This window comes from Bos javanicus, chromosome 5 (assembly GCF_032452875.1).
Source record: "Bos javanicus breed banteng chromosome 5, ARS-OSU_banteng_1.0, whole genome shotgun sequence".
Lineage (NCBI taxonomy): Eukaryota > Metazoa > Chordata > Mammalia > Artiodactyla > Bovidae > Bos > Bos javanicus.
The window spans coordinates 75,493,655-75,517,084 of record NC_083872.1 but is presented as its reverse complement, the minus strand read 5'-3'; the positions used below and the strand labels follow the sequence as shown (position 1 = coordinate 75,517,084).

Genomic DNA, 23,430 nt, shown 5'->3' with positions numbered 1-23,430 from the left:
TGACCCCATGAATCACAGCACGCCAGGCCTCCCTGTCCATCGTCAACTCCCGGAGTTCACTCAAACTCACGTTCATCGAGTCAGTGATGCCACCCAGCCATCTCATCCTCTGTCGTCCCCTTCTCCTCCTACCCCCAATCCCTCCCAGCATCAGAGTCTTTTCCAATGAGTCAACTCTTCGAATGAGGTAGCCAAAGTACTGGAGTTTCAGCTTTAGCATCATTCCTTCCAAAGAACACCCAGGGCTGATCTCCTTTAGAATGGACTAGTTGGATCTCCTTGCAGTCCAAGGGACTCTCAAGAGTCTTCTCCAACACCACAGTTCAAAAGCATCAATTCTTTGGCACTCAGCCTTCTTCACAGTCCTACTCTCACATCCATACATGACCACTGGAAAAACCATAGCCTTGACTAGACAGACCTTTGTTGGCAAAGTAATGTCTCTGCTTTTCAATATGCTATCTAGGTTGGTCATAACTTTTCTTCCAAGGAGTAAGCGTCTTTTAATTTCATGGCTGCAGTCACCATCTGCAGTGATTTGAAGCCCAAAAAGATAAAGTCTAACACAGTTTCCATTGTTTCCCCATCTATTTCCCATGAAGTGATGGGACCAGATGCCATGATCTTCGTTTTCTGGATGTTGAGCTTTAAGCCAACTTTTTCATTCTCCTCTTTCACTTTCATCAAGAGGCTTTTTAGTTCCTCTTCACTGTCTGCCATAAGGGTGGTGTCATCTGCATATCTGAGGTTATTGATATTTCTCCCAGCTTTAGGTTGGCTCAATTAAAGTTCTCCATTTCTTCCTTAGATAGGCAATTAATTGTTAATTGATATCAAGCACATAAAACGGGCTTCATAAATTAATAAAAAGTTTGGAAAGAGCTCATGATTTGGAGTATAAATGGTGGGGGGGGGGGGTGTTAATTCCACACTCCAGTTCTCAACTCTATGATCTTAATTAAGCAAACCCCCTCTGAGTGCCATTTGGCTAGTCAGCTACATTATATAGGAAACAGCCCCTGCTGCTGCTGCTGCTGCTGCTGCTAAGTCGCTTCAGTCGTGTCCAACTCTGCGCGACCCCATAGAGGGCAGCCCACCAGGCTCCGCGGTCCCTGGGATTCTCCAGGCAAGAACAATGGAGTGGGTTGTCATTTCCTTCTCCAATGCATGAAAGTGAAAAGTGAAAGTGAAGACGCTTAGTCGTGTCCGACTCTTAGCGACCCCATGGACTGCAGCCTACCAGGCTCCTCTGTCCATGGGATTTTCCAGGCAAGAGTACTAGAGTGGAGCCCCCCTCTTCTGATGGAAGATCAAGTCAGTCCTGTTTGTTACTTAGTGAAGGATAGACTGAATCATTGTAGCGAAAACTCCTTAGTTGCCTTACTGGTCCTGGTTTCACCAACTTGGTTTCCAGTTTCAAAGTACTGGGTAGCCAACTACTCCTTTCCCACATTAATGAAGTGTCACGGGGGCTTATCTCCCAAAGTCATCTGCTCCCGTGCCTGCCTTACAAGCATAAATATACAGTTTTAAAGAGCTCCGCGCCCTTGCCAGATTCGATCTTCAACCCTGCCACCACCCTCCCTGCGGGTGCGGGCCGGCGGCACAGCACGTGCGCTTCGCTCGCTGGCACCCTGGCGCCCAGCCCTGGCCAGCCCCGCCCGCCGTGTCGCGCCTCGCCACGTGACCCTGCCCCCTGCCATTGGCCGGGCGGGAGAGGCGGGGCCGCCGCGGAGGCGCGGGCCGGCCGATTGCGGCCTGACTCGGCTGCGGGCTGTCTCCGGAGCGGCTGGGAGGTTCGAGCTCTGTGCGCGCGGTGGGCCGGCGGGCGGGGAGGCGGGAGCTGCGGGCGTGGGCACAGCGCACGCGTGGGGAGCGGCTCCCGGATGCCGCGCGTCTGCAGGAGAGTGGCCTCGCGCGGCTCCGCGGCAGGTGTGCCGGGGCATCCCTGTCACGTGACCGAAGAGGCCAGGGCGCCGGGCGCGGGAGGGGGACAGGACCGTGCAGCCCAGTCCTCCTCCAGGCTGGAGCCGGGAGCGCGGGGGCGAGGCCAAAAGACGTGACTCTCAAGCGTCTGGCCTCGGGAAGCCCTAGGAGGGTGTTGGGCACCCCAGAAATTAGGGGAAATTAGGGAAGATACCCACCCTTTTATTACCATGGCAATAAGGAGTCCGGCGCCCCTGGGAAGTAAGGTCGTGAGGAAGATGGAGGGGTTCGGGACTCCTGGAGGGAGCCCAGATCCGAGCTAGAAACGATGCAGTCTGGGCAGTTGAGGTCAGAGGTCTTTGGGTTCTGGCTGCGCCCTAAATCGCAGTGAGCGCTCGGGGAAGCCCTTGCCTCTCTCTAGGCCCCCAGTTCCTGGCTCCCGTCCCCCAGCCTCGAGGGGCCTAGCTTGGTCCGAGGCCTCACCCCTTTGGTCTGCCGTAGGATGGGCCTCTCCACCGCCGCCCCGCTGTGGGGCGCCCCGGGGCTGCTCCTGACCATCGCCCTGCACCTGGCTCTCTACCTGCGCCCTGCCCAGGCCTGGGCGCCCGTGCATCGGGACTACTGCGTCCTGGGCGCCGGGCCCGCGGGCTTGCAGATGGCCTACTTCCTGCAAAGGGCAGGCAGAGACTACATGGTATTCGAACGCGCCCCAGTGCCGGGCAGCTTCTTCACGCGCTACCCCCGGCACCGCAAGCTCATCAGCATCAACAAGCGGTACACCGGCAAGACCAATGCCGAGTTCAACCTGCGTCACGACTGGAACTCTCTGCTCAGCCACGACCCCCGGCTGCTCTTCAGACACTACTCGGACGCTTACTATCCCGACGCCAACGACATGGTGCGCTACCTGAGCGACTTTGCAGAGCGGCTGGGGCTTCACGTGCTGTATAACACAACCATTGCCCACGTCACTGTGAACAAGGATCGCGGGGCCTGGAATGGCCATTACTTCATCCTGACCGACCACCGGGGCCAGGCATACCAGTGTAGGTAAGGAACCTGGCTGCAGAGCTCACCTGCTGAAGCTGGGGCTTTCTGGGAGGAAGAAAACCCATTGGTTGGCCCATAGGTGTGGGAGAAATGGGAGGAAAAGGGCATTTCAGCCCATCTTTGGTGGTGATTTAGTCGCTAAGTCATGTCCAACTCTTGGGAACCCATGGACTGTAGCCCACCAGGCTCCTCTGTCCATGGGATTCTCCAGGCAAGAATACTGTACTGGGTTGCCATTTCCTTCTCCAGGGGATATTCCGAACCCAGGGATCAAACCTGGGTCTTCTGCATTGCAGGCACATTCTTTATGGACTGAGCCAACTGGAAAGCCCCCTCCCCATCTTTGTTCCCACTGAAATCCAGTACACAGAGGTTCAGTTCATCCATCATTTCCCAGGTGTTTCCTAGAAATGTGTGTGCCCAAAGATATTTGAAAATTCTGACCATTTCTTTCCTCCAGGATTTTTCAGTCTTAAATATTTTCACATTCACTGAAGGGCTCCAACATTGGGTAAAATATTCAGCATTATCTGAGCTTATGCACCTACAACCCCTTTTTGTAGCGCATCTCCTAGAACTTGCATTCCCCAAAATTCATTCTGAGAAATGCTGGCAAGTGTCCAGTAAGTGTTAGCTGGGCTCGGTAGGATTTCAGAACTGAATGAGAGCCAGGCACAACAGGCAGGGCTGCTAGCATTCAGCTTTAGCTTGCTTTGGCTTGGGAGAAAGCTTAATATTGTGTAGACAACTCCAACTCAGAGTTACACATTCTACTGTGTTTGTTTAATCCTCACAAGGACCCTATGAAGGAGGTTCACTGATCCCCATTTTATGAATGACAAACTGAGGCTCAGAGAAGCTAAGTAACTGGTATTCTGTCACACGGCTAATAAGTAGCAGCTGCCACTTGACTGCACTTGTCTTTCTGACTCTGAAGCCTGTGTTCTTAACGCCCCACCAGACTGACTCCCCCTTCCTGGTTGTCAGCCTAGCACCTGGCCCCAGGCAGGTGCTCCATCACAGTTCATCTTCTCAAGCCTTTTGCCTGAGGCCCAGCCTTATTCCTTGCTTGTTACAGCCTAGGGAGCGGGGTCAGTTTGGACCCTCGCATCTTAGGACTTAGAAGTGCTACAGTATAGGGGAGTCAGATGTAAGCCAGTGGACAGCTCAGAAAACAAGGGGGGATGGGGGCTGCCCAAGCCTTTTCTCCAGACCACCTGTTCCTGTCTTTGAAACTATCTTGTTATCCACTCTTTCCTCTGCAGGCCGCAGGGTCCAGCTCCTGGCTTGCCCACCACAAGATTATAATCCCCATCAGCAGAAAGAGCAGGACTCTGAAATTAGGCTGGGCTTTGGTCAGATTCTAGCTCTGCTATCTGAGGAGCTATGGAGTCCATGGGCTCACTTGGAGCCAGCAGTCTTCACCTGTAACACAGGCCAAATAACACCGACGCAGACCTGCTCTGAGCAGTGAGATGAGTCAGAAAGTACTTAGTATAGGGACTCGTACAGAATCTCTGCTCAGCAGATTCTGCATCTATCAGGGAAGTAAGAAAGGGGAAAGCAGAGTGTCTGGTTTCATTTTCATGATGAAGGTGGTACTTGGTATGGCTATGGCTGCTGTGTTCAAAATTAAGTGAATTATTCAGTTTCTCATGGTGTCACCCTCTCTAGAGTCAGAAATTAAAACTGATTCTCACGTTTGGTATAATCCCAGAAAGGTGAAAACAAACTATACCCAAAGGATCATTTCAGTGAGGGGGCTGAGGTAAAGTGTCAGATACACTGGGCCAGGTCAGGAAGTAGGTAAAGGAATGAATGACCTGCTTTCCTTTAGGACCTAGCAGTCTGGGTGGGGCCGGCGAGCCAGGCGGCAGGCCCAAAGAGGGATTTTTTTACTTAGTGGTCTCATAGCTGAGAGGATAAGCCATCCTCCCTCTGTCCCCCACCTGCAGCGTCCTTCTTGTGGCCACCGGCTTGTCGGTCCCCAACCAGGTGGACTTCCCTGGCTCCGAATATGTGGATGGGTATGAGTCCGTGTCTGTGGATCCCAAGGACTTCGAGGGTCAGAATGTGCTGATCCTAGGCCGGGGGAACTCGGCCTTTGAGACAGCAGAGAACATCTTCAGTGTCACCAACTTTATCCATATGCTGAGCCGCTCCCGGGTCCGGCTCTCCTGGGCCACCCACTACGTCGGAGACCTCAGGTATGCTGGGAGGTGTGTGTGCTGCCCTGCCCCACCCCTCCCCCCCCCACCCCGACTAAGCACCCCTGCCCCTGAGTCTCCTTCACCTAGCACAGACACTTCTCTGTCTCTCCTGACATTCACTTGGGCCCCCAGGGCCATCAACAATGGCCTGCTGGACACCTATCAGCTTAAGTCCCTGGACGGGTTGCTCGAGTCCGACCTGACAGACTTGGCCATCGTGAAAGACCACAAGGGCAAGTTTCACATCACTCTGAAGCTCTTCATGGAGGAGTTCTTCAACCAGAGTTCCGACGCCATCCCCCTCCCCCAGGACAACAATGACAACTTTGCCATGCGCGTGGCCTATGACCGGGTCATCCGCTGCCTGGGCTGGAAGTTTGACTTCTCCATTTTCAGCAAGTGAGTCCAGATGGAGGGGAGGAACTAGATCTCTCAGCAAAGCCCTCGGGTTCAGGCCCCGGGTGGACAAGGAGACACCGAAGGGCCTGAACGGATCTTCCTGTCAGGTCACACGGGGACCCAGAGCCCAGGCTCCAGTCAGGCTTGAGTCCTGGCTGTGTCCCTGCCCCACCACATCTTGACCCTGAAGGTCAGTTATTCTGTCTGTTCAATGGACATGATCATACCTGCCTTCTAGGGTTGGGGTGTGGTTTAAATTAGCTCAGTGCCAGGCCTGTAAAAAGTGTTTCATACACAGCAGTGATTTTAATTCACAACCCTCTCCACTCACAGGTCACTCCGACTCTCTTCAGGGAGTGAACTCAGCGAGAAATACCCCCTGGTCAGAGCCAGCTATGAATCCAAAGGGAGCCGGGGCCTCTTCATCCTGGGGACTGCCAGCCACTCAGTGGATTACCGGAAATCTGCTGGGGGTTTCATCCATGGATTCCGATACACAGGTGAGCCTGGCAGAGAGGGCCGCTGTCCCCAGAAAGAACCATCCCTAGGGTCTGCAAACACATGCCTTATTCCCTTAGAGCACTCTTAAAGGGATTGCTTATCAGCAGTGATTGTCATAAATTCCCATCTGGGGCAGACAGCAGTGGGTTTTCATGGTCTGAGGATATGTCTAGAGCAGGGGTTCCCAACCCCTGAGCTATGGCCCAGTACCATTCTGTGGCCTATTAGGAACCAGGCCGCACAGCAGGAGGTGAGCGAGCAAAACTTCATGTATATTTATAGGAGCTCTCCATCACTCACAGTGCTGCCTGAGCTCCTCCTTCTGTGGGATCAGTGGCGGCATTAGATTCTCATAGGAGTGCAAACCCTACTGTGAACTGTGAGTGCGAGGGATCTAGGTTGTGTGCTCCTTATAAGAATCGTCCCCAAACCATCCCCTTCCCCCCTCCAGTCTGTAGAAAAGTTGTCTTCCATGAAACCAGTCCCTGGTGCCAAAAAGGTTGGGGCCCGCTGGTCTAGAGAAGTCCCAGATAAGGTGTAACCTGGGGGTGCATGCTCCATGCGTCAGCCCTGTGTGGGTGACGTACCTACACTGGCAGTAATGCTGAGCCTGGGGACAGCTCACCTCGGGGAACGGCTGGGTGGTCTCAGACTGTGAGGCTCCCTAAGCCTGTCGGCCCTCCCCTGACATCAGAGAGGTAAATGAGGTGAACTCTCTTCTCCGTGGGGCCATAGTAAGGACTAAATAAGGTAATTCCTGGAGGCAGTGCACCTGAAAAGCGTTGTGTACACATAAACTCTTTGGATACCAACAAATTTCATTAAAAATGGCACTTAGATTATCTCAGCTCTTTTTTTAAAACTCTCGGTACCAACGGTGCCAGTTTTCTACACTCTGGGTAGCCCATTGGATGGGTGCTTTATTGCATGACTAGTGTTACACAGGCCAGTTAATTTGACCATAAAAACACCATAAGGGTCCTTCTTCCTGATGTTTCTGCATCTAATTTGATGCCTCACTTGCCTTGATGCTAGTTTCTGCATTTCACTCTCCTTCCAGTTTGGCATGGAAAGATAATCATGTTTTGCTGTTGATTTCCAGATGATATATTTTATACCCCATGTGTGCTGTCAGGGAAGAAAACCAAGGAGAGAGTGTTCGCTGTCTGTTTACCAAAATATTTGCAGACTGCACACACACAGACACACTCACACGGAATAGGAAGAGTCTCCCTCTCCAGCTGTGTCCCCAGCAGGAAACCCTCCTCACATTCCTATACACGCCACCCTCCCTGTACCCGCTGTCCTGGCAGGTCCTGCCCCTTCTCTCTTGCCTCCCCCGTCCCTTGATCTTTCTCCAGATCACTTTCTTCTTTTTTTTTTTTTGACCGTGCTGGGTCTTCGTTGCTGCGTGGGCTTTTCTCTAGGTGCAGCAAGCACGGACTACTCCTCTAGTTGCCGTGTGTGTCTTCTCATTGTGGTGGCTTGTCTTGTTGCAGAGCATGGACTCTAGGGTGCCTGGGCTTTAGTAGTTGTGGCTCCTGGGCTCTAGAGCACAGGCTCAATAGTTATGGCACATGTGATTAGTTGTTCCGAGGCATGTGGGATCTTCCCAGACCAGGGATCAAACCCACGCCTCCTACATTGGCAGGTGGATGCTTTATCACTGACCCATCTGGGAAACCCCACCTATCTCACATTCTCAATCCTTCCAACAACCCCATAAGACAGATCTTGTTATTTCAGTTCCCTTTTTCATAGAAGGAAATGGGGGCACAGAGAACGTAAGTCACTTATCCAAAGTCGCCCAGCCAACAGAAAGCAGCGGTGGCATCTGAATCCACACCTGTCTGACTCAAAGGCTCCCAGCTCACCACTGAGTTTCAGGCAAATGCGAAACAGTTCTGGGTGGACAGGCCACTGAGACCTGTGGTCACTATTCCTGGCTGAGGACCCGCCTAGGGGGAGGGGCAGTGCAGCTGTACACGGTATATCCTGCCCGACCTTGCTCATCATTCAGCTGAGAAACAGGTCCCAAGGGAGGCAAGTAGAAAACAGCAAAGCAGAGGAAAGCCACAGAAGACGAGAGATGGTAGCTGCGGAAGGTAGGGCCTGCTGGGAGCCCTGCCCCTCCCTTCCCCCGTCACTCCATCCCAGCCTCGCTTGCCTGACTCAGGGCCTCTTTGTCTCTCCTGACTGGTCTTCCTGCCACTGGTCTCTCTGGCTTCCCATCCAGCCACTCTGATACCCACCAAAACACTGTTGTTTGAACAACATGTCCGAACAAAAAACAGGGGCTCCCCAGCCAGTTCCTCGGTATGGTGTCCAGAGCTTCATACAGGAGAGCACCAGCTCGGCTGCCCAGCCTGCCCTTGCCTCCTTTTCAGAATGCGCCCATTTCTCTCAAGGTTTTATGTCTTTGCACCTGTGCTCCTTTTGTCTGGCCACCTGCCCCACTCCCCTAGCCATGTAATTCCTCAGCCTTTCACAAAACTCAGCCTAACCTTGTTTCCTCCAGAGAACCAGGTTTCTGTCTGTCTGTCTCATGAGCCTGAACATCCTTTCCTGGGACCGTTGGCAGACCGAGTCTCTTGTCACGTGAATTGTCTGTGTCTTTGCCATTATTAGACTTGGGTGTTGTGCTGATTCATTTCGAGGAGGCAGGCAGCTGTGTGGGGTGGCTCAGTGTCACAGCTGTGTAAGGGCAGCCCCAGGTCCACAGAAAATGTTCCCTGTTGTTGGAGATAACTGTTTCTTCTCTATCCTTCCAGAAATATACAAAGTATCTCAAAGTAGAACTGAGATTGGGTTTTGGCTGTGAAGGAGAGGAAGCCATCAGAGGTTCTCCATCTGGGAGTCTCTGACAGACATGGGGGCTATGGGGAGACGAGAGGTTGCAGAGAAAGGCTCTGGGTCTGGTGTGGACGTGTCTCATGTGCAGTGGCAGGACTTTTACATGCAGGTGGCCTAAAGCAGAAACAGGCAGTCTCAGGCCTGGGGACCAAATCTAGCCACACCCATTCATTTCACGGTCCTCTCTGGTTGCTGTCCCACCAGAGGAGAACTGAGTCACCCGACAGACACCGTTAAGCCAGAAACACTTCCCCTCCAGCCCTTCTCAGAAAACCTGTACAACCCTCCTCTAAAGCTCTGAACACACATCTTCTCAGAGCCATGCACACGAGTGTGTCCCGAATCAGAGCTGATGGGGACTCTGCGTCCTCCCAGAGGTGAAAGGTAACATTTTAAAGGCAGCTTGCCATTCTCCCTCTGGCCGTTTCAGTGCGTGCCGTCCACCGGCTGCTGGAGCAGCGCCACCACGGCGTGGCCTGGCCCTCCACCGAGCACCCCATCACACACCTGGCCAGTGCCATCATCCGGCGCATCAACGAGGCCTCTGGGCTCTACCAGATGTTCAGTGTTCTGGCCGACGTGGTCCTGCTGAAGGAGTGAGTCGTCCTCCCCGTCTCCTGCCCCCATCCCCACCAGCTTACCCCCCTACTCTGTCTTGCTCTTCTTTTCCTGTTGCATGTGTGGAACAGCCCAGTGGTTCCTTCCTAAGATGGAGAAGGCTGGGGACTGGGGTGGCAGAGAGGGAGGGGACTGGGCTCTTCTGGGGAAAATCAACATCATGAGCTCTGCTGACAGACGGATTGACAGACATGGGTATGACGACAGCTTTGCCACTTTCTACCAGTGTGATCTGGGACAGGTTATCCTCTCTGAGCCTTTCTTTCATCTGCAAAATAGAGCTAATAACATTGACCTTGCAGGGCTGTAGGAAGGAGTAAAGATAACTGATGGAAAGCATCTGGCACTAAACACATAAGCAGTGGCCTGCAGCGATGACAGATGACCACCTGTGGGGATTTAAGAGCTCCCTGGGCCAGCCAGCTCCTTATCAAAGAAGTGATAAGCAACAGATCACAGAGGTCACTCCCTTAGAAGGAAACCTTCAGGAGCAGGGAAGGGAGCAGAGCTGGGGGTGGGGGCGGGGGAGTGTGTGGTCTGAAAGGACAGGTGGCAGGTGAGAAGCCACAGAAGGAACAGCCTGGTCCAGAGCCAGTGGGTGCAGCAGCACACCAGGTTGAGGGACATGCAGGAAACTCAGAGGTGCTTAGAGCAGAACCTCCCTCATCACGCTTGACTCCTGTCTCTCTCACACCCATTCACCACTCACACCATTCTTAGATCCTGTCCACTCTACCTTCAAACTGTGTTTAGAACCTGCCTGCCTCTCAGTAGCCCCACCACTGCCACCTTGGTCTGGACACCAAAAGCATCCCCCTCCTGCACTGATACAGCAGCCTCTCGCCTTGGCCCCCATGGTCTGCTCTCAACACGGTGGCTGGAATGATTCTTTTAAAACTTGAGTCACTTGGAATTCACCCTTTTCAGTACCCTCTGAAGGCCCTCAACCCCACTTCCTGGGCCAGGAGACTTTCCCATCGTGGCACACATGGCCCTCCTTGACCTGCCCCTGCTGACCTCTCCTGCCCCTCACTGTCGGCTCCACTGGGGCCCCACCAGCCTCCTTCCTGTCTCTGGAGCACTCAGAGGCCTTCACTCCCTCGTAGGGCTTCTCTGTCACTGGTCTCAGCCTGTCTCACCCTTTCCCTGGACACCCATTCAGGTTCCTCCCGGCTTTCTGACACCTGTAAGTCTAGGCTCTAGTAGTATTCAGGTGAGATGCTCGGATCTCATCAGTCTGTATGCTGTTTGATGGCCGCTTCTAGGAAGGAGAGGTGGTGCGTGCACAGCACACACGCTCCTGTCACCTCTGCTGAAGCACCCAGGGTCTCACCCCAGTTGTGTGCCCCTGTCCCCAGGAATGCCACCACCTTTGAGTATCTGGAGGAGTTCCCCATGCAGATGCTGGCACAGCTGGAGACAATCACAGGAAAGAGGGCGAGGCACGGCCTCTTCGTCATCAACATGGAGTATGGCCGGAACTACTCTGGGCCCGACAAGGACGTCTTCTTTTCTGACCGCTCTGTGGGGCACATGGAAGACGCCTGGCTGTCCAACTTCCTCCATCCTGTCATCTACTACTACAGGCACCTCCCCACCGGTGAGCCGGGGCCCCCCTCAGACGCCAACACCATTACGCCTTCATGCGGTACCCTCAGCTGATGAAAGGGGGAACACCAGGGGCCCTGCCCAGAGTCTCAGTGGAGCAAGCGGTCTATGAATGATCAATGCCGTCCCCAGATTCTGACCCACAGCAGGCCACACATGGAGTGCCGTGATTGCCTCCAGTAGTAAGAGGGACAGTGTTGTCACTGTGTCCAGAGAAGGCTGACCTTGGAGTGAGACGGGGGATGGAAGGTGGTCTGGAGACTGACTCTAGGGGGAACAGCAAAGGGACAGGAGCAGATTAGCACAGGAAGGGAGCAGGAGGGCTGGGCAGTGTTCCCAGGGTCGTCCTTCCCTCGCTGTGTGACCTTGCACCATTACTTGACCCCTCTGAGCCTCAGCTTGCTCGTGTGTGAAATGGGGTGGCAGCGATACCCTCCATGTAAGAGGAGAATGGATGAGATAACACAGAATGCCAGCATGGTGCCCTGTACAGAGTAGTTATGGACAGATGGCCTACCTGGGGAACACAAATCCTGCCTCCAAACTTGAAGGGATATCACCTGGAAGAGGATGATCTAAAATTAGGGGTTGTACCAGAGGGCAGAGGAAGTGTTAGCGGGTAGAAGTGACAGGAACCCAGGTTCACACTCATAAGCAGCAGCTCATCCTGAAAGCTGCCGAGGCTGGGACAGGCCCCTCACAGTTTCCTGGTACAGGAATGGTCATGGCTTGGTGCCTGTGATGGGGACACACAGAGGGGCACCCCACCAGATAGGAAACTGGACTAGAGGGGCCCTAAGACCCCTTGGAGACAGGACCCAGAGCCTACTCACAGAAAGACCAGTTTCAAAGCAGCCGCAACAGATCTCAGTCCGTGGAAGTCTTAGAAGCAAACCAAGTTCAAGTGACTGGTCTTAGTTCCTCCCCCTGACACCACAGGAGTGAGTCTGGCCTAGTCCCTCTCCTTCACATCAGCCTTTCAGACATTTGGAAGGACAGCTTGAACCAGCTGACCAGAGGGGTGTCAGGAAGGTCAAGCAGAAGAGGATGGGGGGGGCAGCACCGGGCTGCAGCTCTGGGAAGCCGTGCACTCGCTCTGAAGTGGTGCCCTCTCCTCCCCACAGAGCAGGAGGTGAGGTTCCGCCCGGCAGGCTGGCCGCTTCCGAGGCCCTCAGCCCTCCACCACGTCGTGGAAGATTTCCTGACGGACTGGACGGCCCCGGTGGGACACATTCTGCCCCTGAGGCGCTTCCTGGAGAACTGTTTGGATACCGACCTGCGAAGCTTCTATGCAGGTAAGTTAGGTTCCCAGGAGGACAGAGAGACTGAGCTGGAAGGTGAAGAAGACCAGGTAGACCAGCGCCCTGTGGAACTTTAGGACGCACGTCTGGAAACCCGCACCTGAGACGTCTGTCTCCTATGACCCCTCCCAGTACAGCACACCTGCAGACACTAGCGCTTCCCAGGTAGCACTAGTGGTAAAGAGCCCACCTGCCTACGCAGGAGACATAAGAGACGCAGGTTCGGTCCCTGGGTCTGGAAGAGCTCCTGGAGGAGGAAATGGCAACCCACTCCCATATTCTTGCCTGGAAAACTCCATGGACAGAAGAGCCTGGCGGGTTGTAATCCATGGGGTCGCAAAGAATTGGACAGGGCTGAAGCAACTTAGCATGCATGCATGCAGACACTGAGTAAAACGTCTTCTTTAAAGAACTTACAGGAAAATAAGGGAACCCCCCAGAAGCCAGACACTAAGAAAAGCATGCACACACACCGGAGGTGGTGATGTCTGCTGGTCATCAGGGGTCTAGAGCCTGCGTAACTGACCAGCACTTGGGGATGGCAAGGCGAGGCTGGAGCAGGGTAGGAGGTCCGTATGTGTGTACTTAGTTGCTCACTTGTGTCTGATTCTTCTACGACCCATGAACTATAGCCCGCCAGGCTCCTCTGTCCATGGGATTTTCCAGGCAGGAATACTGGAGTGAGCTGCCATTTCCTTCTCCAGGGGATCTTCCCAACCCAGGTATCAAACCCGCGTCTCCTGTGTCTCCTGCATTGGCAGGCAGGTTCTTTACCACTAATACCACCTGGGAAGCCCTAAGAGGTCGGTACAGAAAACCTCAAATAAAGCCAGGGTCTCAGTGGGTAAGCTAGGAGCCAGAAAGCACTCCCAGGAGAGACAGGAGATGCAGGATTTTTCGCTCTGTGTAGAGTGCAGGGGGAAAAACCTCCTTTGAGAATTTCCATCCACTAAGCCTCATTCATATGAGTTTGGGGCCAAAGTTCACACTGTCATCTTGATGCAGAAATCACAGGCATCATTGCAAGTCTTCTGTGAGGAAATAGACTTTAAAGCCAGACCTCAAAGAATTCCCACAGATAAAGTTCTCTGGAAGATGAACTCCCAAGCAGAAATCACTAACACGTAAGAACTCAAATGACCATGCGGGAGTGTCAACAGAAACAACACTGTTGGATCAAACCTACAGGGACTGTATGAATTGGAGTGGTCAGAGAGAAGATGTAAAGTATGTATAGATTCTGTGAATAAGTAAAAAAGGGGTTACTAAAAACAGAATGGAAGGATATTGAATGGGCAATTTTGAGAAAGGTCCAAGTAGAACCTCTGGAAATAAAAGTATCAACTTGTAATTAGAACTCAGTGTCAGGGTTAGTAGCACATTAGACATAGATGAAGGGAAAATTGGTGAATTGGAAGACAGCTCTGATAGCCGAACCCAAAGAGGGACTTGGGAAGAGAAGTCTCATGATTCAGAGGCAGAACTGACTGAAACAAGCCAGAATTTTTTTAACTTTAAAAAGTTAATTTTTTACTTTTTAACTCTCCGAATTACTAGGATAGCCATTTCTTTTTTCTGTTCAGCAAATATCTGTTGAAACAGTGGCTGCATATCAGGCACTATTCGTATCAGACCAGGTTAGAGATAGTCAGTCCTTGGCCTACAGGTCAGAGAGCAAGAATCCTTCAGCTCACCTTGAAATAAAAAATGTATGTACCAAGGGAGATGGCTGAAAACAGTACTTGAAGTCAACAGTCTAAATGTATGTAGACGCTCCAGCAGGGGTACTTCAGAGAGCAGAGCTAAAGCAGCTTTGAAGTACCAGTATCCTGCAGACATCAGCTCTGACTGTATGCTTCCATAGGAAATTGTGCATTGAAGGTGCCAAATGCCTACTTATTTCCTGAGGTTTCAGGAGCATAGAGATGCTGGAACCTTTTAGGGGGTGTATTCCAGCCCTGAGTCATGGCTCCCACCAGTCCATCACCACAGGCCCTTTGAGCCTCCTGGCTCCTACCTCCTAGATATACTCAACAGTACAAGCCACCAAGTATCACTGCCTTGAACATGCAAGACTCCTCCCCCAAAGGGCTAGCTGGCAGAGGTGGGCTTCCCCTCCCTCCCTTTAGCAGATGTGCAGCTGCTAGTTCTGGCCCCAGATCTGCTGGGCTTCTCTGCGCCTTGGCCCTGCAGAAGGGGTGACGTATGTCATAGTAGGGGGTGCTTGCCAAAAGGCTGCCTCACTGCAACCCCTCCATCCTCTCCCACATCTGCTGTCTTCCCTACTCAGAGAGGGTGGTTGTGGCCCATTCTGCCAAGGGCCCTCTGTACTGGAAGTCAGAGATAAGGTGGGAAATATTTTCCTGTAGCACTCCCAGCCTGATCACTCATGTGAGCCTTATAGCACCCTTTATAATGTGCCTGTTTACTGAGACAGGAGGTCAGGATGGTTCTCTGACACGCCATCTTCCCATCCTGTCTCTAAAGCCCTCAGAAGCCTGAGCCCACATCTGCTTAATCCTTTGCTTTTTTTTTAATTAAAAAAATTTTTTTTATTTTATTTTTGGCTGCACTGGGTCTTCTTTGCTGTGCGTGGGCTTCTCATTGTGGGAGCTTCGCCTGTCACAGAGCACACGCTCTAGGCACTCGGGTTTCAGTAGATCCCAGCCCCCCAGGGTGGCTCCCGGAAGAGAAGGCCGAGGAGCTGCTCCTGAGTGGGTGAGATCCCCCCGCCCCTGCCAGTGGCGCCACCCACAGCAGCATGCAGGCCCCCATCTCTGGGAGCTGGGCCATCTCTTTGGTTTGCTTTCCTTTGGAACTTTTTTTTCCCCATAATGTCAAGGCGGCTCCTAGTCTTACAACTTCAGGGAGGGATGGGGTCCACGGCTACCCAGGTCAGACATGAGATACCCAGAACAGTCGGCCCTTGGGCTCAGAGGCTGGAGGGAAGCAGTGAGGCCACGAGGGCATCAGCAGCCCCTCCCCTTGCACCTGTCTCCACAGCTCTCAGCCCATCTCCTTTTACTTCTGTGCAGAGTCCTGTTTCCTGTTCGCCCTAACACACCAGAAGCTCCCGCCCTTTTGCCAGCAGGGCTACCTGAGAACGCAGGGGCTTGTGGGAACTGAGAGCCTCCGTCAGCACGGCGTGGAGAGCGGGCTCCTGTGGGACTCTGCCACCATGGGCCAGCACCAGGGGGCCAGTGACCAGCGGCCTGGCGACCACGGGCCAGGAGGGCACCCTCTGGCTCCAGGGCCTCCGGTCTCACCTTTCAACAGCAACAAGGAGGAGCTCTGATGGGCGGCTGCTCCCACTAGGCTCACAGTCAGCCTTCCTCTTCCCCGCAGTTTCGTGCTCCCACGTGATTGCCAAAGACCCCCCTCAGATCATCGCGGTGACCGCACCAAAGCCACACAGAGGACACAGATGGGCTGAGGGCGGCCACACGGTGGTCTCCCCTCCTGTTTGGTTCAGGGATTTCTGGGAAGAGGGGTCCAGGGACAGCATCATCTGCCAAATGGAAGGGAGCCGCCTTCCACGCCAGACTTGTCTGCAAGCCAGATATCACGAACACCAGGCTGGCCTCAGCTCTGTCCCCGTCAAGTGCCCAGTGTTCCTCTTCTGAGGCCCCTGGATTCCACCCACCCGTGGAGCGTTTCACAAGTGCAATCCACCCTCATCTTCATACGGGTTGTAGCAGGCACTTTAAGACAAAGGCTCTAAGGTCCTCCACCAAGTAGGGCAGGTGGGGCCATTACCCCCTGATGAAAACACCAGCTGAGAAAGGTCAGGTGATCTCCGGGGTCCCAGCCAGGAGTCTGGGAAGCCCTAAGGCCGGCCCTCCTTCACCATACTGCCTCTCCGCCCCCATCTCTGCTTTCAAAATCCCAATGAGGGCAGAGAGAGGACAGCTCCCTGCAGGCTGTATTATTTAGGCGGGTCTCTGCCAAGCTGCTCTCTCCCCAGGACCACCCTCCCTGACTTGCCTTCCCCCTCTGTTCTCTCTCTCATCCCACTCCCCTGCCCTTTGGCATTCCAAACAGCGCCTCCTCGCCTCTGCCCTGCCAGATCAGGTTTTGTGAAATGGTCGCCATGCTGGCTATCAGTGGGGATTCTCTTGGAGGTGATTCACCCCACTGTTCCATACAGAACCCAGCTTAGCATGGGCAAGAAATCATTTATAAATGAGTTTGTAAGATAACTATGATGAATGTAGTTTCTGATTCCCTGAGCTGTTCTGGCTTTTTTATTGTCCCTCCTCACCAGGAACCTGTCCCTTCTTACCCTCTCATCAGGTATTTGAGTCCCATTGATGAGTAAGCCATGGGAAAGCATTTGTACAGAAAATAATCATGGTGGTTTCCTCAAAAGCCCGGGATCACAGGTGATAGCTTTCTCACTGGTTCTTACCAGTAAGTCCTTCATGTGTCCACTTAGAATGGTAGGGACACAAGCTTTCCGGATCCGCTGCCCTTTACTTGGAACAGCTTCTTCATGACGGCCAGGTCCAAAATCCCTTACCCCTGGCACTGCTGTCTGTGCTCCAGGTATTTGCAGTCACAACAGTGAGACTCCAAAAGCCTGAGCCTGTCAGGGAGGATGTGTTTACCCCGTGGCAAGACTTGGCATAGTTTGCAGAGAGCTGAAACTTCTCAGTGAAGGGTCTCTCCCTAATCCCAGGCTGTGGAATTTGCTGTATTTCACACTGTTTACAGGTAACCAAAATTGGGTCCCATTAGTCCACCCTTCCTTTTCCTAAACTTTTTTTAAAAAATAAATCTTTTGGGATTTCCCTAGTGGTCCAGTGGTTAAGACTAGTATGAAAATAAATTATTTAATTAGGACTGTACCCATATTTGGAGAAGGCAATGGCACCCCACTCCAGTACTCTTGCCTGGCAAATCCCATGGACGGAGGAGCCTGGTAGGCTGCAGTCGATGGGGTCGCTAAGAGTTGGACACGACTGAGCAACTTTACTTTTACTTTTCACTTTCCTGCATTGGAGAAGGAAATGGCAACCCACTCCAGTGTTCTTGCCTGGAAAATCCCAGGGACAGGGGAGCCTGGTGGGCTGCCGTCTATGGGGTCACACAAGAGTCGGACACGACTGAAGCGACTTAGCAGCCGTACCCATATTATCAAATCCTGTTACACACATCTCACCTACCCAGTTACTAAAGGCTGGCTGAGCCCCTGGTTCGAGGTGCTGTAACGAATAGTTGACTGACACCTAAGTACGTGACATCTGTTGCTCTTCCCGTCATGTGCCAAGTTCTTAATTCCATCAAAATATCACCAGCCTTATTTGTGTTTAATAAGACGTGGTTCAGCTCTTACTCAGCCAATGAGACACACATTCCCTGGTATTTTTCCTGTAAATTAATAGTTGGCTTCAGAGAACTACTTTTTCCTGTGAAGATCACTGCTGCATTGGCTGGAGTCCTGTCTACATCTTGCTTGCTTCTAGCAACCTACCCTCCCCGGCCCCCGGGACGTGTTTTGTAAATCCTGGCCCCTGAGCGCCCACTGCCTTAGGCATGGCATCTTTGCTGTCTGCTATCTTCCTATTGTGTTGTATGGACTCATGTGTCCTTCATTGCCTCAGTTTCTTTCCTTGTCAAGTTTAGACAGCCCTCTAGCAGATCTTGTTGTTTCCAGCCAGATCAAGCCCCTCTCCTAGCTAAGGCCTGACTTCATCCATTCATTCTTTTTGAAAATATTATAAAGTTACACATGCAAAACAGACAAATCAATGAAACAATAGGCCAGAAGCAGAGCCTGTTCTAAGATGGAGATGTTTTTTAAAGGGAATCACAAATCAGTGGAAAAGATTGTACAGGATTGTGCAATAAATGATGTTGGACTGGAACTTTCCTGGTGGTCTGGTGGTTAAGACTAAGTTCCCAATGCAGGGGGTACAGGTTAAATCCCTGCTCAGGGAACTAAGATCCCGCATGCCCTGGGCATGGCCAAAATTAAATAAGTAAATAAAAATGATGTTGGACCAATGGGTTACTAACTTGGGGAAGAAAATCAATCTCATTTAGACCCCTATTTCATATTATACTTCAACATTAATTTCAGATTAATTTTTCAAAGCCATATAGAAACTAGAGGTGAAGAGGAGGTACTATAATAAAAGAAAGGACTTTCCAAGTTTAGAAGCAACAGAGTAATTCCCCAGGGGAAAAGGTTTAACATTTCTAGGTACAACCATCCTGCTAATATACCTATTTTTAAAGAAAATGATAAATATTAAAAGGCAAAAAGCATGGGCAAAAATAATTATGGCAGAAAACAACATACATAAAATAAATAATAAGCAAATTATCTTTTACATTAAGAACAGAATGAAATGAGAAAAATGGAGAATAGTTACATAAACTATGGTACATTCAGCCCATGAATATTGAACAGCCCTCAAAAACTCTAAAAAGTGGTAAAAGACTACATAATATCGATACAAGTACATGTGTGACAAAGTCAAGTGAAAAGGATCAGGATACAAAAGTGTAGTTCCAACTGCTTGTAACGATATAAAAATAGAAAACCATATACAAGGGAAACTGAGGAGGTTTTAGGTTTGCAGAGATTTTTTTTTCCTTTTTCCTCTTTTGCCCAAATTTGGGTTTATACTCCATGGTGAAATAAACTCATTTATTTTAAAAAACCATCTCTGTTTTTGGACTGTAGAGTTGCTGGGGGCAGGAGGGGCTGGGAGCCCTCCGCAGGGCATGGGCTCTGCCCCCCCGTCCAGGTGGTGCCACTGGTGCCATCTGCTGGCCCCAGTTGAGAAGACACTGCATCAGGTGTCGGGGGAGAAAATGTGCTCGGTCTAGAGAAGGGGACTTTAAGTGACGTGTGCGCCTCTCCTAGACTCTTTGGACTGATAGACCCAGCTGGACACCACCAGCCTCTGGAAGAATCTTCCCCCCCAAATGACAAGAAAATGAATGTAATCTCAAGGTTAATATGAGCCCCAAATTCCTTTTGCATGATAAAAGTGGGGTGTCCCTAAAGCCTTCCTGGAAATCAACTCACCAAGAAATGAATTTGTCTGCTAAGCTCAGCATAACACCTAATCATTCACTGAGTATTTACTATATGCCCAGAACTGGTGTGGTGATTTTAAAGGTATGTCCACAAATTATTAGATACTTATCCCCCAGAGAGGTGGAGCCTCACCCCCTCCTGTTGGGTGTGGGTGGACTTAGTGATTCATTTCTAGCAAATAAAATACAGCAGAAGTGACAAGATGTCATTTTCAAGATTAGGGTATAAAAAAGACTATGGCCTTCATCTACCAAAAACTGTGCTTTCTGTCTCTCTCTAGGAGTCCCTCGCTCTGAGAGAGGCCACCTGTCATACTGAATGTGAAGGGACATCCAATGTGGAGCAGCCCATGTGGCAAGGAACCAAGCTCTGCCCACAGCCATATGAGTGAGCCTGGAAGCACACTGTATCCCAGTCCTACCTTTGGATGACTGCAGCTCTGGCCAGCAACTCACACACAGCCTCATGAGAGACCCTGAGCCAGAACCACCCAGCCAGAATCAGGCAGCTGCTTCCTGTTTGCTGATCCACAGAAACTTCAAGATAATGTTTGTTTTGAGATGCTGAATTTGGGGGGTTATTTGTTATACAGCAATAGACAAGTAACACATGCATGAAATAGCTTGCTATATTAATTATCACCACAACCCTAAGAGGTACTAGATATCACTCTTCCCATTTTACAGATGAGGAACCTGAGGCAGAAACCCATTACATAGCAAGTCAGTGATGTGGTGTTTCAAAAATCCACCTCCTCTGAGCCATCCTCTAAATATTAAACCATTAAAGCAACCATCTCCTTATTACTGTCCCTATGAGATTCCTTCATATGGACACTGGGTTATAAGAAGTCAAGAGACCAAACAGTTACCAAACCTAGGAAAGTGTGCCCATAGGATGAAGAGAAGTGTCGAAATGTTGATTCTACAAAAGTATCCTCAAGTAGAGTATGAATCCACTCCACCAAACCAGACATCTTGCGATGCAAGTAGGGTGGGATGACTCAAGAGAAGAGGACGGCTCTGGAGTCCAGAGCATCAGCCCTGATGAGGCTTCAGCCTCAGGATCCTCGGTTCTCTCATCAGTTACAACATCAGCCCCAAAAGCCATGTTGGATTCTTCCCTAGAAAAGCAACCAAAGTCTGCATCATTTCCCTACAGATGCTTATATTTTTTAAATATGGTAAAAATGCTGACTGGGGAAAGCTTTTTGTCAGGCTGTGGGCTTTAAAAAAAGCATTGACTTCAGTCTGGCATCCCAGACGGAACGTAAATCTGCTACAAAGTAAGTCGATGGGCAGATATATGAGATGCTTTAGCCCAAGTATTTAATCCAAGGACATCACACGACTGATCCATCAACCCCAAAATAAAAAATGGCATGCAACAGATGTATTTAAGCAGGGAAGAAAGGACCAACAGACTGTCTCACTCCTACATCTACATGAATAAGACTGATTTGCCTGCTCTTCTGGAGAAAGTCCCAAGTTTAGTGCCAACTGCAAAATCCTTCAAAAGTCTGTCACCGGTTTTTTCAATCTCTTTGAAATATTCCATCTCAGACCAGTCTCTCAAATTCCAAATCATATAAATTAATTAAATACAGAAGAGTGCCACCAACAGAAAAAAATGGCAACGTAGTATCAAAACGTTCAGTGTGTTATAAGCCATCATTGTAGGTTAGAACGGAGAAGGCAATGGCACCCCACTCCAGTACTCTTGCCTGGAAAATCCCACGGACAGAGGAGCCTGGTAGGCTGCAGTCCATGGGGTCACTAAGAGTTGGACACAACTGAGCAACTTCCCTTTCACTTTTCACTTTCACGCATTGGAGAAGGATATGGCAACCCATTCCAGTGTTCTTGCCTGGAGAATCCCAAGGACAGGGGAGCCTGGTGGGCTGCCGTCTATGGGGTCGCACAGAGTCGGACACGACTGTAGTGACAGCAGTAGGTTAGAAATAGAGCAACTACAAAAATGTATGAGATGAGCCCCTTAACCCTAGCCATGTTTAAGTGTAAAATAACTCAGTCTACCAGGAGAAGAGGCACCCTGAAGCCTCTGCTGTGAGACGCTGCGGTAGAATAAAGATGGCCAAAAATTCTACAACAGGACTTCCCTAGCAGTCCAGTGGTTAAGGTTCCAAGTTTCCACTGCAGGGGTGGGGGTTCAATTCCTAGTTGGGAACTAAGTTCCCACATGCCATGTGGTACAGCAAAAAATAAAATTAACAATAATAATAAAACTTATACAACTCCTATCAAGATGTGAGGTCTGGGGGTCTTCCCTGGCAATCCAGAGGTTAGGACTCAGTGCTTTTATTGCCAGGGGCCCCGGTTTGATCCCTGGTGGGGGAACTAATTTCCCACAAGCTACACAGTGCTACAAAAAAAAAAAAAAAAAAAGACTATTTACAATAAAGCCTACCTCTTCAAAGAGTATTTACAGACTATGTTTTATTTAAAGATAATATGAAATACATAGTAGAACTAGAGGGCTACGCACACACCTCCTGGGGCCAGTCTGCCTGGGTGAGTCCCAGCCCTACCCTTTGCTTGATTCATGATCTAGGGTAAGTTATTTATCCTTTCAGGACCTCAGTTTCTCTCCTATAAAATACAAAATGCAACTGTAACAGTATTTTGCTGTAAAAGGAGACTAATAACAGTATTCTGCTTACTGTGAGGATAAAATGAGTTGAAATATGAAAAGTGCTAGAACATTTGGAAGTCATCTGTTAAGGACACAGATGTGCTGGCCATTATTTCCTTATTATGAAAGTTCTTAACCTTTCTGTGGAGTAAGCATTGTTAGAACTTCATACAGATAAGGAACGATGCCAGAAGGGTTGACCAAAGTGCTCAAGGTCAGGCAGTCGGTCATGGGCAGAGCTGGTGAAGAAGGATGTCGTTCAAATTGGGGCCTCGGGCTTATTTTTCTACCCTATGGCTGCTCCTGTTTGAAGACCGGGAAGAGGAATGCGCCACAGGGTGAAGGAAGCATTTGGCCAAGAAAGGTCCTCATTTGCGACCCTTCCACAGCATCTCACAGCTGCAGGTTTTGCCCTGCCGGACAGAATCTGAGCCACCAGACCTGACCAGACAGGAACACGTGAGGAGCCTCACCTCAACAGCGAGTGGAATCTAGAATGAGCCCTGGTGCCCAGCCTGTATGTGTCTCCTGAGGACACGGGGTGGGCAAGGGAGGTAATAACACATACCACCCCCACCACCACATCACAGCCATGACACTCCAGACCTACCGTCCCAGGAGGGCGCTCCTGCCAGTCTAGGAGTTAAGGGTACTGTCACTGTTTCAGGCTCGTCTTCATATTCAGAAAGGGGTGAGGGGACATTGTGTAATTGTTGGAAACGTGACAGAACATGAATCACATGAAACCAGCTTCCTGAATTGCAAAACATAAGTCACAATTCTAATTGTTCTGCAACAGTGCTTTAAAAAACACACAAAAGACAAAAAGCAAAGATACTCCAGGAGCAACACCTCCTGAAGAGAAACTCACTATCAATTTAGACTGTGACCCACCATCTCTGTCTTTGTGTTTTATTTTAAGGTACCTCCCTCCAGCCATGAAATCCCCAAACACATGGTCTCCGAGAGGCACCTGTACCACGGCCTTGTCCCCTGAAGACTTGAGGTAGCTGTGATCCCGCGATGGTGGCCAGCCCTAGGGGAGGCTGCGAGACCATACTGCCACCGTGTGGGCGCCTCTCCTTAGAGCCACAGCTGAAAACTGCTGCTGCCCACCTGCCTCACCACCAGCTGCAAGGGTTTGAGCCTGACACTGCCCTCTGGTGCCCTAGATTGGCTGGCTGGTCCTAGGGGTGGGTGGGGAAGAGGTTAAATTAAATGTCTCAGGTTAAATTAAATCCTTGCTAGGGGAAGTACATCA

General features: G+C 50.9%; 1 protein-coding gene across 3 annotated transcripts; it reads left to right on the top strand.

Annotated features, from left to right (window-relative positions):
* The first annotated feature begins 1,698 nt into the window (after positions 1-1,698).
* On the top strand, positions 1,699-21,949 carry FOXRED2 (FAD dependent oxidoreductase domain containing 2). 3 transcript variants are annotated; one of them, XM_061417355.1, is made up of 9 exons: positions 1,699-1,796; positions 2,428-2,976; positions 4,932-5,183; positions 5,319-5,585; positions 5,919-6,085; positions 9,370-9,535; positions 10,916-11,157; positions 12,290-12,460; positions 19,798-21,949. In XM_061417355.1, exons 2-9 carry the CDS (start codon positions 2,429-2,431, stop codon positions 19,833-19,835), a joined length of 1,851 nt encoding a protein of 616 aa, XP_061273339.1. In that variant the 5' UTR covers positions 1,699-1,796; position 2,428; the 3' UTR covers positions 19,836-21,949. The 3 variants fall into 3 exon arrangements, with proteins under 3 accessions (XP_061273339.1, XP_061273337.1, XP_061273338.1); XM_061417353.1 differs by lacking the exon at positions 19,798-21,949 and adding an exon at positions 15,502-18,333; XM_061417354.1 differs by lacking the exons at positions 1,699-1,796; positions 19,798-21,949 and adding exons at positions 1,866-1,932; positions 15,502-18,333.
* Positions 21,950-23,430: the final 1,481 nt, after the last annotated feature.